Source organism: Tasmannia lanceolata, unplaced genomic scaffold, assembly GCF_043159265.1.
Source record: "Tasmannia lanceolata isolate RefF3 unplaced genomic scaffold, GAP_Taslan_0.1 ptg000011l, whole genome shotgun sequence".
Lineage (NCBI taxonomy): Eukaryota > Viridiplantae > Streptophyta > Magnoliopsida > Canellales > Winteraceae > Tasmannia > Tasmannia lanceolata.
The window spans coordinates 25,920,347-25,931,794 of NW_027518688.1; the positions used below are offsets into that span (position 1 = coordinate 25,920,347).

The window sequence follows — 11,448 nt, forward strand, 5'->3', positions numbered from 1 at the left end:
GCAATTATTTTGCCATGTAGGGACTAATGAGCAAAAATCCCAAAATTTTAAAATGGCAAATTTACCCCCCAACCCATTTAATCATTTTTAGGGTTTTTGGATTTCCCTTCCAATTTTTTTGGAAAAAAAACTAGGAAATAACCAACAATATTATCTCTTCCAATATTCTCGTCAGAAAACCTTCAACAAAAAAATCATTTTAGGAATTAAAAAAATTGAAATATCTCTCATGGAAAATTATTTCTATGGAAATTTTTTCATTGAGGAATTATGTCTGATTAATTTTTCATGAGAGATATTTTCTTGCAATCCAACCAAGATATGAATTTCTGAGAAAAGTTAGAAACAAAAAATATTCCTAAAATTTCTTACTTTATTTACCTATGAAGAAAGGATAACTCAAACCGACCCTATTTAATTTATTTTAGAGGGATTTTCAATTTTTTAATTCCTACAATGATTTTTTGTTGAAGGCTTTTTGACGAGCATATTGGAAGAGATAATATTGTTATTTATTTCTTATTTTTTTTCCAAAAAAAAATGGAAGGGAAATCCAAAAATGCTACGATTGATTAAATGGGTTGGGGGGAGGGGGGTGGTTACGATCCTAAGTGGGGGCCCGCCTAGGTGTGGGACTGGGTGGGACCCAATCTGGTATGGTTAAAGGGCCTTGCCTAACATGTTCCATCAGCTCTGGAGCTTTTGGCGTATCAGTAAGGTTTCATCATCTCTAATAGCAAATGTTAGGTACCTTACCGATATACGCCAAAAGCTCCAGAGCTGATGGAACGTGTTAGGCAAGGCCCTTTAAACCTGTCTCATATCAGGCTGGGTCCCACCCAGTCCCATACCTAGGCGGGCCCCCACTTAGGATCGTACAGGTGGTAAAATTGCCATTTTAAAATTTTTAATAGAGAATGGACATAATGGTGATATATTCACCCCCATTTTCTTCCCTGGGTCATACCCCGGAGTAGGGCTGCAACTTGGGTCGCATAACATGGGTCGGGTTTAGAAATCATGGGTCTTGCGTAGGGTTGGGTTTTCAAATTGGAAAACCCGACTCAATCTTGGGTGGGGCCGGGTTTAAAGAAAAAAAAACTCGAAACCCGACCCGACTCATATGGGTGTACTGTGACTTTCTTAAATATCTCTTGAATAACATAGCAAATTATTTTCAATTTATTGATACAATTGTTTTCATTGAGGTGATCAATGTCTGTAATGTTAAAATATAGTGTCCTTAAATTTATGGAAATGGTAAATGCGCCCATTTTCATCACACGGGACACCTAACTGCAGTGTATGTATCAATCAAATCCATTGAATCCTTCTTACGCGAAGTACATCAGCCCCTGCAGTCATTGATACACTGCTGTGTCCCAAGTGATGAAAGGGGGACTTTTATCATTTTCCTAAATTTATACACTCGATGACATAAATTTAGAGATTTTTCTTATCTTTAAATTAGTCACTATCCTACGCTAAAAAATGAAAACCCAATCCGACCTGAGAAACTATCTTGCGTAGGGTCGGATTTACGAATCTTAGGTTTTCCTGTAAAAAATTAGACCTGACCCGACCCGACCCGAGTTGCAACCCTACCTCGGAGTGTAAAACCATGGCCATAAATACAATAGAAGGGGGTGGCCCGAGGAAGAAAAGGGGCATATATATTACTTCGGGCTTCGTAATTTTCCCGTCAAATGGACCCTCCCGCCAAAAGAGAAAAAGCACCAAAAGAGAAAAATAAACCAGAGAGAGAGAGAGAGAGAGAGAGAGAGAGAGAGAGAGAGGAAAATGGAGAAGGATGGCGGAGCCGCTCCGACCGGCTGTTATAAGTGCGGGCGGCCGGGCCACTGGTCTAGAGACTGTAATATCTCAACGGTAGCTGACCCTACTAACCCTAATAATACCTCTCGCATTCCTTATCAGAGTGGTGCTCCAAAACCCGATCAGAAATCTGGTTCTGAAAAACCTAAAAAGCCTCCGAGAACGAGACCTAAGCTAACACCAGAGCTTCTCCTTTCCAACGATGGTCTTGGTTACGTTCTCCGTCATTTCCCTCGCTCTTTCAAGTACCGTGGCCGCGGACATGAGGTAATTATGCCTCTCTCTCTCTCTCATTGATTTTGTCTATGCAGTTTCTAGGTCGAGTTAGGCTTTCTCTGTTATTGATTTTCGCTCTCTCTTGACCCAGATCTAGATCTCGTTTTTCCATTTTGGACTGCCGGTTTGATTGATTTTTTAGGGTTTGTTTTTGGTATTGATTTTTTTTATCTCGTTTTTCTATTTTGGATTGCATGTTTAATTGATTTTTTAGGGTTTTGATTTTGTGTATGCAGTTTCTAGGTTGAGTTATGAGTTTTCTGTTATTGATTTTTGCTCTCTCTTGATGCGCATCTAGATATCGTTTTCCCATTTTGGACTGCCTGTTTGATTGATTGTTTAGGGTTTTTTTTCTTTTTTTCTATTGATTTAGTTTGCAGTTTATAGGTCGAGTTAGGCATTTTCTGTTAGGGCCCGTTTGGATACCTCATGTTTTGTATTTGGATTTGGAATTGAGTTTTGAATACAAAATGAATCGATCTGCCAGCTCATGTAGAGGGAAAGAGAGAGAGGGTAGGGGGACTTCCTAGTGGAGGGGAGAGGTTGAGGAGCAAAGAGGGTGAAGGAAACTGCCAGATCTGTGGATTTCCAATTTCTTATTTCCACAGCATATTTGGAAATTTGCTTTTTTTCACTGTCAGTTGCTAATTTGGAAATTGAAGGATTTGATCCGGATCCAAATCACAGTGCAAAAAAGGCTGCAAATGTGAGAAATCCAAATCAAATTCTTCTCGGCATCCAAACGGGCCCTTATTGATTTTGCTCTCCATCTCAGATGTCCATATTTAATGTCGATTTCTTCGGTCAGATTTTCCCCCTGCCGAGTTATTTTTTTGTGTTTATTTGTAATTTTGTGGAGTTTTTGCTGTATATCTATTTTCAGTGGATTTTGTTTGACTTTTTTTGCAATGTTATTTATTATTTGAATTAGCCTTTTATCGAATTTAATCTTTGTTCTTAATCTTAAATTTTTTGATTCGATTGTCGGTTCCTTTGCATTTATTTGCAAGTTTTTCTTTTCAACTTGTTGTGTATCTTTCCGTCAATAATTTCTTTTTTGTTTGATTGACCTTTTCCATATTCTATCATTCTCATTTTTTTCTAATTCTTTGAATTTCTGTTTCCTTTACTTTTCCTATTCCCTATTTATCTTTATGGTATTTATGCCAAAATGCTGGCATATTATTGGGAGTAAAATAACTGTGTTGGATCTACACTCAGCTGCCCATGGTTCAAATATCATTTAAATGGACAATCCCAACTGTTTGATGATTTTCCTGTGAAATGCATGGTTACTAAACAATGTGTGGGTGGGTGTGGAATGGTCGATACTCAATGGCTAGATATACATTTGATTGGAATGTGGAGATTTTTTTTTATCCAATTGTTTTTTGGATCATGAATAATCCAAGATGCAGCCCACTTGGGGATGCTCTGTATCTACCAAAGGTGCAACTGTCCATGCAATTCTTGCACATCAAGCGATGCACCAAATTGGATAATTTCCTTTGTCTTCTAATGTTCTATTTTTTTTTTTTTTTTTGGTAAGCTGGGGTTTAGCGGGGACCCCTTCTGGTTTATTAAATTAAGTGAAAGATAAACATTCGAGATTACAAAACCACCCAATCTTAATGACATAATAGAGGGGAGACTAACATCTCAGATGGAACCTAAGAAAACTAGATAGATAAAAGAAGATCCATTACTCATGACTATGAACATCATCAGATGCATATTGATGCCCATAGTGACCCAGGAGGTCTCTCATCTTCTGGCTGCGCTTCATAATTCTCTGGCTCTTTCTCAGCTCCTGGTGATTTGTTCTCAGTGGTTGATCAACTTCTGATGGTTGCTGGTCTTCTTCATCATCTTCATTTGGGTATTCATCATCTGCAACTTGGCCATCATCTTCAATAGGATCATCTTCAATAGGATCAGCTTCTATTTTCATTCTCACAGCAATCACCATTTTTTCCCTACAGAAATTTCAAATGGTTTCCACCAAATTATAGCATTGAAAAGAGCTATTTTAGGACCTTTTCTAGCCCGTAGCTTGTGTAATGGTTCCATCTTTTCCTTTAAAGTGATTTCTACGTTTTTAACTTTCACCTTAAGATGATGGGTCAATTCTCTTTGGATGTAGATCTGGTTCGGATCTGGTTCAGATCTACAGAGATCTTTCCAAGAACTATCAAATCCAATAACAAACAACAACAAAAGCAAGAAACATGCTGTTAACAAAACAGGATTGTATGTACATCAGTTTAAGAACAGAATTAGAACTGAAATTCTGTAAATGGACTAAAAGAGGAAGAAAAGCAGCAAGTAAGGAGCTCAATTCATTCAAGGATGAATGGAAAATGCAATTGTATTGAAATCTTTGAAAGAATTACAGCATAGAAGCCAGCTCAGCTGAAATCTCACACCGAGAGGAAGAAGAGATGGAAGGCCATGAAACTTCGGATTTCCTTCTCTAGCATCACACAAAGAGCTTCTTGCAAGTGAAAATATCTCTTCTCCAAGCAGGAGTTCAAGTTCTTCTCTAATTCAATTTCAAAAGTGTCTCTGAAAACAAGAAAAGACCTATTTATAGGGGATGTCCAGCCCTTACGAGACTGATCTTATTTCTTTCAAAATTACAAAAGTGCCACTACTTGTATTGCCATCTCCAAAGACCTTATGGAATTGAAAATTACAACTGATGCCATCAATTCACTTGGCTGTCATGTCCTTAACTGCCTTTTCTTTAATCCGATTTGACCATCTTAGAGCCTTAGAATGCTCAAGTTCATAAGAAACCTTCTCCTCAAGTTGATCTGTTAGTTCTATGGAAGGTTGGTCCTCATCGTCTTTGGGGAAAAAAGGGTAAGTATGCCCATCCCATTTCAGTGTGGTCAGTGGAGTTCACTGTTTGAAATCACAGAGGAAAGGCGGTCATTTGTGTTGTTATTATGATTTTTGTCATGTACATTTTTTGCATTGTATTATAAAAAAAGGGCGGCCCAGTGCACGAGGCTCCCACCAGGAGCTAGATGTACGCATTTTTTTGCATTGTATTATCAGTTAAAAAAAATGTAGTTGCTGTATTTCCTTTTTAATTAAGAATATTTGGCACCTGGATGTGTGTAGGTTAGCGATTTGGGGAACCTGATTGGATTGTACACTCAATGGCACTCCCATTTGCTTCCATATTACTCCTTTGATCAGTTTGTGCAGAAGGTGGAACAAGTTGGTGCCACAAAGCGTGTCAGGGTGAGCCATATCTTTGTTTGTCTGCTAAAGATCAACTGCTAAATGCTATCATCTTTCTTGATGTTACAAGAATATAATGTCTCTTCATGTAACTATGAGATGATATTTGCCAAGAGTAAGTGAGTGCCAGGAAAGAGAACAATAACAATGCCAGATTAGGTCTCGAGATCAACATTCTTGATTGTGGCAAGAAGGCGAAGTCTTGGTTGTTGTCATCTTAGTATTAGAATTTGCAAAGGAATCTACAGCTTCACTGGCTTCTTTATGAATCTAAGAATACCGCTGAATACCTCACTGTTCTCTATAATGACGTAGTTTTCTGTTGGGATAGTTAGTTGCTCACTTGCTCTAGACAAATTGGAAAAAGAACCACCATCTCTTTTACTGGGAGAGACAATTGGGTTCTACTGGAAGGCAATTCTGATATTTCTGCCTTAATGAGTTTGTGAAGGCGAAAAGTCCTGCTTCTCATAATTTATGAAAAAACCAAGGTTACTATTCATAAATCAAAAGAACCCTATTATTAGTCTTTTCATGCTTACATGAATTGTAGCTCATACATGAGTTGCTGCTCATATTCATAACTGAATTGGGGTTCTTTTTTCTTATTATACGTAGTTTAGCACCACTTTTCCAATTTATTGAAAAATTTATCTATTTATTGCTTATTTCTGTGAGATTTTTTTTCCAGACATGCATCAGAGAACTAAGAGAGAGGGTTGCCAATGGAGGGGATCCCACAAAACTGCATGAACCACCAGTTGAACATGTTGCTCCAGATTGTGAACCTGGTGAGCTCATGCATTCTCTATCTTTGCATTCATAGTTATTCAAATTTTAAAAGCACTTTAGTTGTGTACTGCTGTCACATCCGTTAAAAGTGCTGGTAGGATATTATCGTGAAAATTTACGTCTGCTTCTAATCTACCCGTGTCTTGAACATCCGATATTGTTTAGAAATTGTATCTGAGATGCATCTGTCTTATATCATGTTATCTAGGTGTCATTTAATAAAATTATGTATTATTTTTACGACATGATTTGTCCACATAAAGGGTGATGAAACTACCAGGAAATGGGCGAGCTACTAGCAAGTGGAAGCTTTCTTATTGGAGCTGCATGTTTAACATGCTTCAAAATTCATGATATATGTGTTCTTGGTTTGCTTTTGGGCACCCTAGAGTTCTGATGTAAAGTCTTTTAGGTGCAGAGGAAGGAATGGAGGGCTCAGTTCCAACTGTGGATGATCCACCGGTAGATGGCCATGATGCTGATGATATACAGGAACAAATGTTTAATGAGATCTACAATAGGGCTACAGAAGTAAACATTCTTTTCATTTTTCTTCAATCATAGATTGACTTTTCTTTTTTCTGTCTATGTTATCTCACCTTTGCTCAAATTACATCAGATTTATATGAAATATCCTGTTTATCTTTTTATGAGAGTTTATTTTCTGAGGTGAACAACTCCCCTTTAACTAGCTTTTACACAGTAAATCTTCATGAGAGTTTATTTTCTGAGGTGAAACAACTCTAACTAGCCTTCGCATAATAAATCTTCATGATTTCTAAGGTTGCTGATATTGTCATCCCCTTTTTAGCCAATCCAGCTCCTTTTTTGTAGTTTCTATTCCCTATTTCCATAATTACTTGGAAGCTCTGAAATCTTAAATTTAACTGAGAATCATGCATGGACATTTATGCAACTCATTGTTGTCATGGTAAATTTTGGGTAATTGTATCATAGTTGGTGCTGAGAAAACCATCAATCTAAGGTTTGATCGAAATTAAAGCAAATAGAGAATTTATACAGAAAGTACAATTGAGATTGCAAGAGATCTATGCAGTTGTCCCATTGTGTGATTATTTCCAAGAGCAGAGGGGATCCTAGAGCTTCTGTTCTTAGGTGTATATAGAATATGATGCATGTTAGTTTCATTTTATGTTCTTTAGTTTTGCATCTCGTTAAGACTATTTGTTATTGTACTGTAAGAGATGTGTGTTAATGTATGGCAAAGGATGTGTAAAAAAATTGAGAAATACCTTCTTGACAAGGATCAACCACGGTCTGCAGTAAAACGCAAGGTGCAAAGAAACACAATCACACAAGAAACACAAGATTTACGTGGTTTGGCAGTGTGCCTGCATCCACGAGAGGATTTTCACTATTTCGGTCTAGGGTTACAAACTCTCTCCTTCTTGGCCAAGAAAACACAAAGGAAAAACTTACAACCCGTACGCCTAACATGTGGCTTATCTGTCAACGCCACTACATAGAGAAAATTACCGAAATATCCTTTACAGTAAAACCGTAAATTAAATTTTAATTCCGGGCTAGCGTGTGCGTCGCGCACATTAGTCCGTCAAGGTTCTGTAAATTGCCAAAATACAAGACATCTGCACAACATGATGTGTGTGCCTCGTTGTGCATTTCGCCCATATTCCTCCCCTTTCTTTTTATTCCACCCCTTCTACTTCTCTTTCTTCATTTACCTGCATCTTCATCCCCAATCCATTCAATCCCACATTCTATCAGAGCCATTCCTTGGCTTTTTCCTTCTTATTCCTTACTGTTTCTCGCCATTTCAACACTGGCCACAACCATGTGTAGGGATGATGTCAATCCTTATTTTGTGAGCTTTTGAAAGGGGTTTCTGTGCTTTTGCCAAGGTGTTTCTACACAATCATGGTCATATTTCCAGTCAGTTCCTCAATTCGAAGCTCACAGCTCTACTTATGCCGCCCCCCCCTCTCTCTCTCTCTCACACACACACACACACACGGCCATTTTTTTGTCTTTTGGGTTTTAGTGTTGGTTTTATAGGGTTTGATTGAGGGCTAGTTTTTAATTCACAAATTAACTGCCATCTTTTGTTTGAGCAATACTTGAAAGATGTATCGATGGTAAGGTGGCGAATTTTTCCGGAAAAAAAAAACAGGATTAATTTCTCCTATTTTGGGTATTTTTTGCTGGTCTTTTAGGATCATTATCTTCCTTTTTCAGTGGATTTCTTGTTGCTGTTACATTTTACATTGTGGTTGTGGAACTTTATTATCAATTTCTGCGTGTTTTCAGTGAGTCTCTTCTTGCTGATTGTTATCTGTATTTGCTCGTAAGTTTGTGTTGGATATTCTTGAATATTATAATTCCTTATCTACCCACATTAGTGGATCCATGTTACATTTTTTTGGGTGAAAAATTATTATCAATATTTATTTAGCCTCTTGGCGTGCCTCTAGTATTAACCCCCTTGATAGCTGTAAATCATTGGGAGTAGAAAATAATCACATTACCAATACTACTATTAAGTATACCCCAGTAAGTTACTTGTAATGGGGTGAGGCATTCACCCTATAGCAAGGAAAGTCGTAAGCCTTGGAACTTTTCTTTCTAAATACTGCTGGACTGCGATCTAACCATTGTCCGACTGTTGGTCCGTGACAGTTCGCAAACCTATGGTCAGGATCACTACCTGTCAGTACGTACTTGATCGCTTACCTGTGGTCTAGATGACACTACATCTTGATCTTCCTCCACCAATCATCATCTGATCCCATCTGATTGGTATAACAGATCAGGATCATGCTCAATCGTGATGAACAACCTATATCTCAATCTGAAAAATTTATGGTGCCTAATTGTGTGTCTCATATGCACTAAAAAGTGCCACATGCGCCTCTACTCTATTACCTTACACCCCACTGCCCTATAGAGAGGCAAGTCCAATCGCGAGTCTAGCAAAAATTCCACCACTCAAGTTAATTTATTAGACGTGGCAGTATTGATCTTGAAATTCAAAACGAACATTGACTGCTTGTCAAATGTGCAAATCATGTTTGAAAAGGAATCCATCCTTTTCCAAATGCGGGAAGTTTGATCGTGTCTCTTGGATTGGTTCAAGTCTCCATCTTAACAAAGCAATTAAATGTCACATGGACTGATAAGCCTATGAGTCTATGACCAATTTTCTTCTTAATGGCCTGGTGCCATCTCTTTCTTTTCCCTGCGTCTAAAAGAATGAAGGGTGAGAATCTTTTTCTGAGTGAGGGAAGTGTTATCTTGTCTCTTGGATTGGTTCAAGTCCCCATCTTAAGAAAAGAAGTAAATGTCACATGGACTGATAAGCCTATGACTAATTTCTTCTTAATGGCCTGAAGCCAGCTCTTTCTTTTCTCTGCATCTTAAAAAATGAAGGGTGAGAATCTTTACCTTATGTAATAAACATTTACAGTATCGTGTGTTCTAACTTGTTTCTTCTGTTTTCTATATAGCTATTGGGTACAATTATCTCTCGTTAAGTACTTTTATGTGTTACATATTTCTTGCTTCTGAAATTTTCTGGCCTTCAAACATGTGTAACTAGAAAATGTAATGCCAAATGCTAAAATGAACTAATATTTGTATAATGTTATAGATTGCAATATCATACCGGGTGTGTTGAGTCAATTGTGGCTATGTTTGAAGCTAACGCATGTTTCTCTAAGTTAGATATGCACTAATAGAATTCCTGACTTAAATTACTACAGGAACCACGTCAATCCTCACAAACCGAAATGGTTGCTGCTGTAGTTCCTGATCAAACTTGGGTAGAAGAACCACCAAACCAAGTGGCACAAAATAAAGAGTGCAACTCTAGCAAAATCCAGGTCACTGAAGAGCAGAAAGCTCGTATGGAAGCTAACCGATTAAAGGCATTAGAGAAAATTGCTGCCCGGTCGCGCTCCTTACAATCATCTTGATTTTGCTCTCACAACTGTGAATTGTGATTTTAAATCTGTTAACATGAGTGGCTTGTAAGTCCCTAGAGTCCAACTTCAATGCAGCAATACATGCATAATAACTTTACTATTTGGTCTTTTGTGCTGTTTGTATTTTGTGGTGTTCTGTTTTTTTTCTTTTCAGACTTCAAATCTAACATTTCAAACATGTTCATAAAAATATGTTTCATCAGTACAAATAAAGTTATAATCAATACCAGAACAGTGTTTTCTAATCTCTCATAGTTACCTCAGAATGGATTGAGTTAAGGTATATCAGATCAACTCTTGACCCTTGATTGTAAGGGAATCTGGACTGTTGATTGTATTGGTGGTAGATTAGGCAAGTTGTTAGAAGAGGCAACCTAGAGATACTAGGGAAGTGGATTGGATTAGGATAATCTTTGCCAAACCTTATCTTTTTCTATGTTTATCTGCAAGTGCTTATTTAAGCACCTTTTACTGTTAATGAAAACAACCGAAATTAGTGAAAATAAAATTTTATTGGATTGGAACCCTTGTGAATGATTACAGACATCTTCATCACTCATCTGATATCTCTTTGGTAGGTCATCGTTTTCTCAATCATGTAGGGGTCCCCAACCTCCAACTATATCATCTTCCATACATGAATATTCTGATGTTTCCCCAAAGTTTCATTCTCTCCACATTCCAAACATGTCAAATGTGGAATGAACTAACTACATTGAATTAGTTTTAGTTGTTAGCTTGGTATCTCTGTATAATGAGTATCATAAGGTAAATGATATTTCCACCCCATTTTGCTTGCCTTCTCCATTTTTTTTGGAAGGGATAACAATTTTATCAATAAACAAAACCAATTACATTTCTACCTCAGCTGGCAGTAACTGCCCAAAATTTATCTCAGCTAGTGAGCCCAGATTTAGTTCATTTGTCGGTCCACTGTATCTTCTTCTTTGCATATAATACATCTGTTCCCAATGTGAAATCCTCTCTTGAGCCAATTCATTATGTTTCTTTTCTGCACTCAAAACTAGGGCTGCAACTCGGGTCGGGTTTTTTTCCGGAAAACCCACGATTCCCAAACCCGGCCCTACCCATGATAAATCTCGGGTCGGGTCGGGTCGGGTTTTTTCACGTTGACGCAATTTTTTAAGGAAAACTCTTGTTTGGCAAGGCAACTCAACTCATAGAAGCAGAAATTACACTCACATTACACTTGAATCAAACAATGATGTAATTACACTCACATTACACTTGAATCAAACAATGTTGTAATTACAATCAAACAATGCTGAATCAAACACTTGAATCAACTCAACTCATAGAAGCATAAATTACACTC

The 11,448-nt window shown here is 37.6% G+C and overlaps 1 protein-coding gene across 2 annotated transcripts; it reads left to right on the top strand.

Annotated features, from left to right (window-relative positions):
• The first annotated feature begins 1,743 nt into the window (after positions 1 to 1,743).
• LOC143886320 (zinc knuckle (CCHC-type) family protein) lies at positions 1,744 to 10,357 on the top strand. 2 transcript variants are annotated; one of them, XM_077390263.1, is made up of 5 exons: positions 1,744 to 2,100; positions 5,239 to 5,361; positions 6,053 to 6,152; positions 6,566 to 6,684; positions 9,891 to 10,357. In XM_077390263.1, the coding sequence occupies exons 1-5, from the start codon at positions 1,801 to 1,803 to the stop codon at positions 10,101 to 10,103; spliced, it is 855 nt and encodes a 284-aa protein (XP_077246378.1). In that variant the 5' UTR covers positions 1,744 to 1,800; the 3' UTR covers positions 10,104 to 10,357. The 2 variants fall into 2 exon arrangements, with proteins under 2 accessions (XP_077246378.1, XP_077246379.1); XM_077390264.1 differs by having other exon boundaries at positions 6,572 to 6,684.
• Positions 10,358 to 11,448: the final 1,091 nt, after the last annotated feature.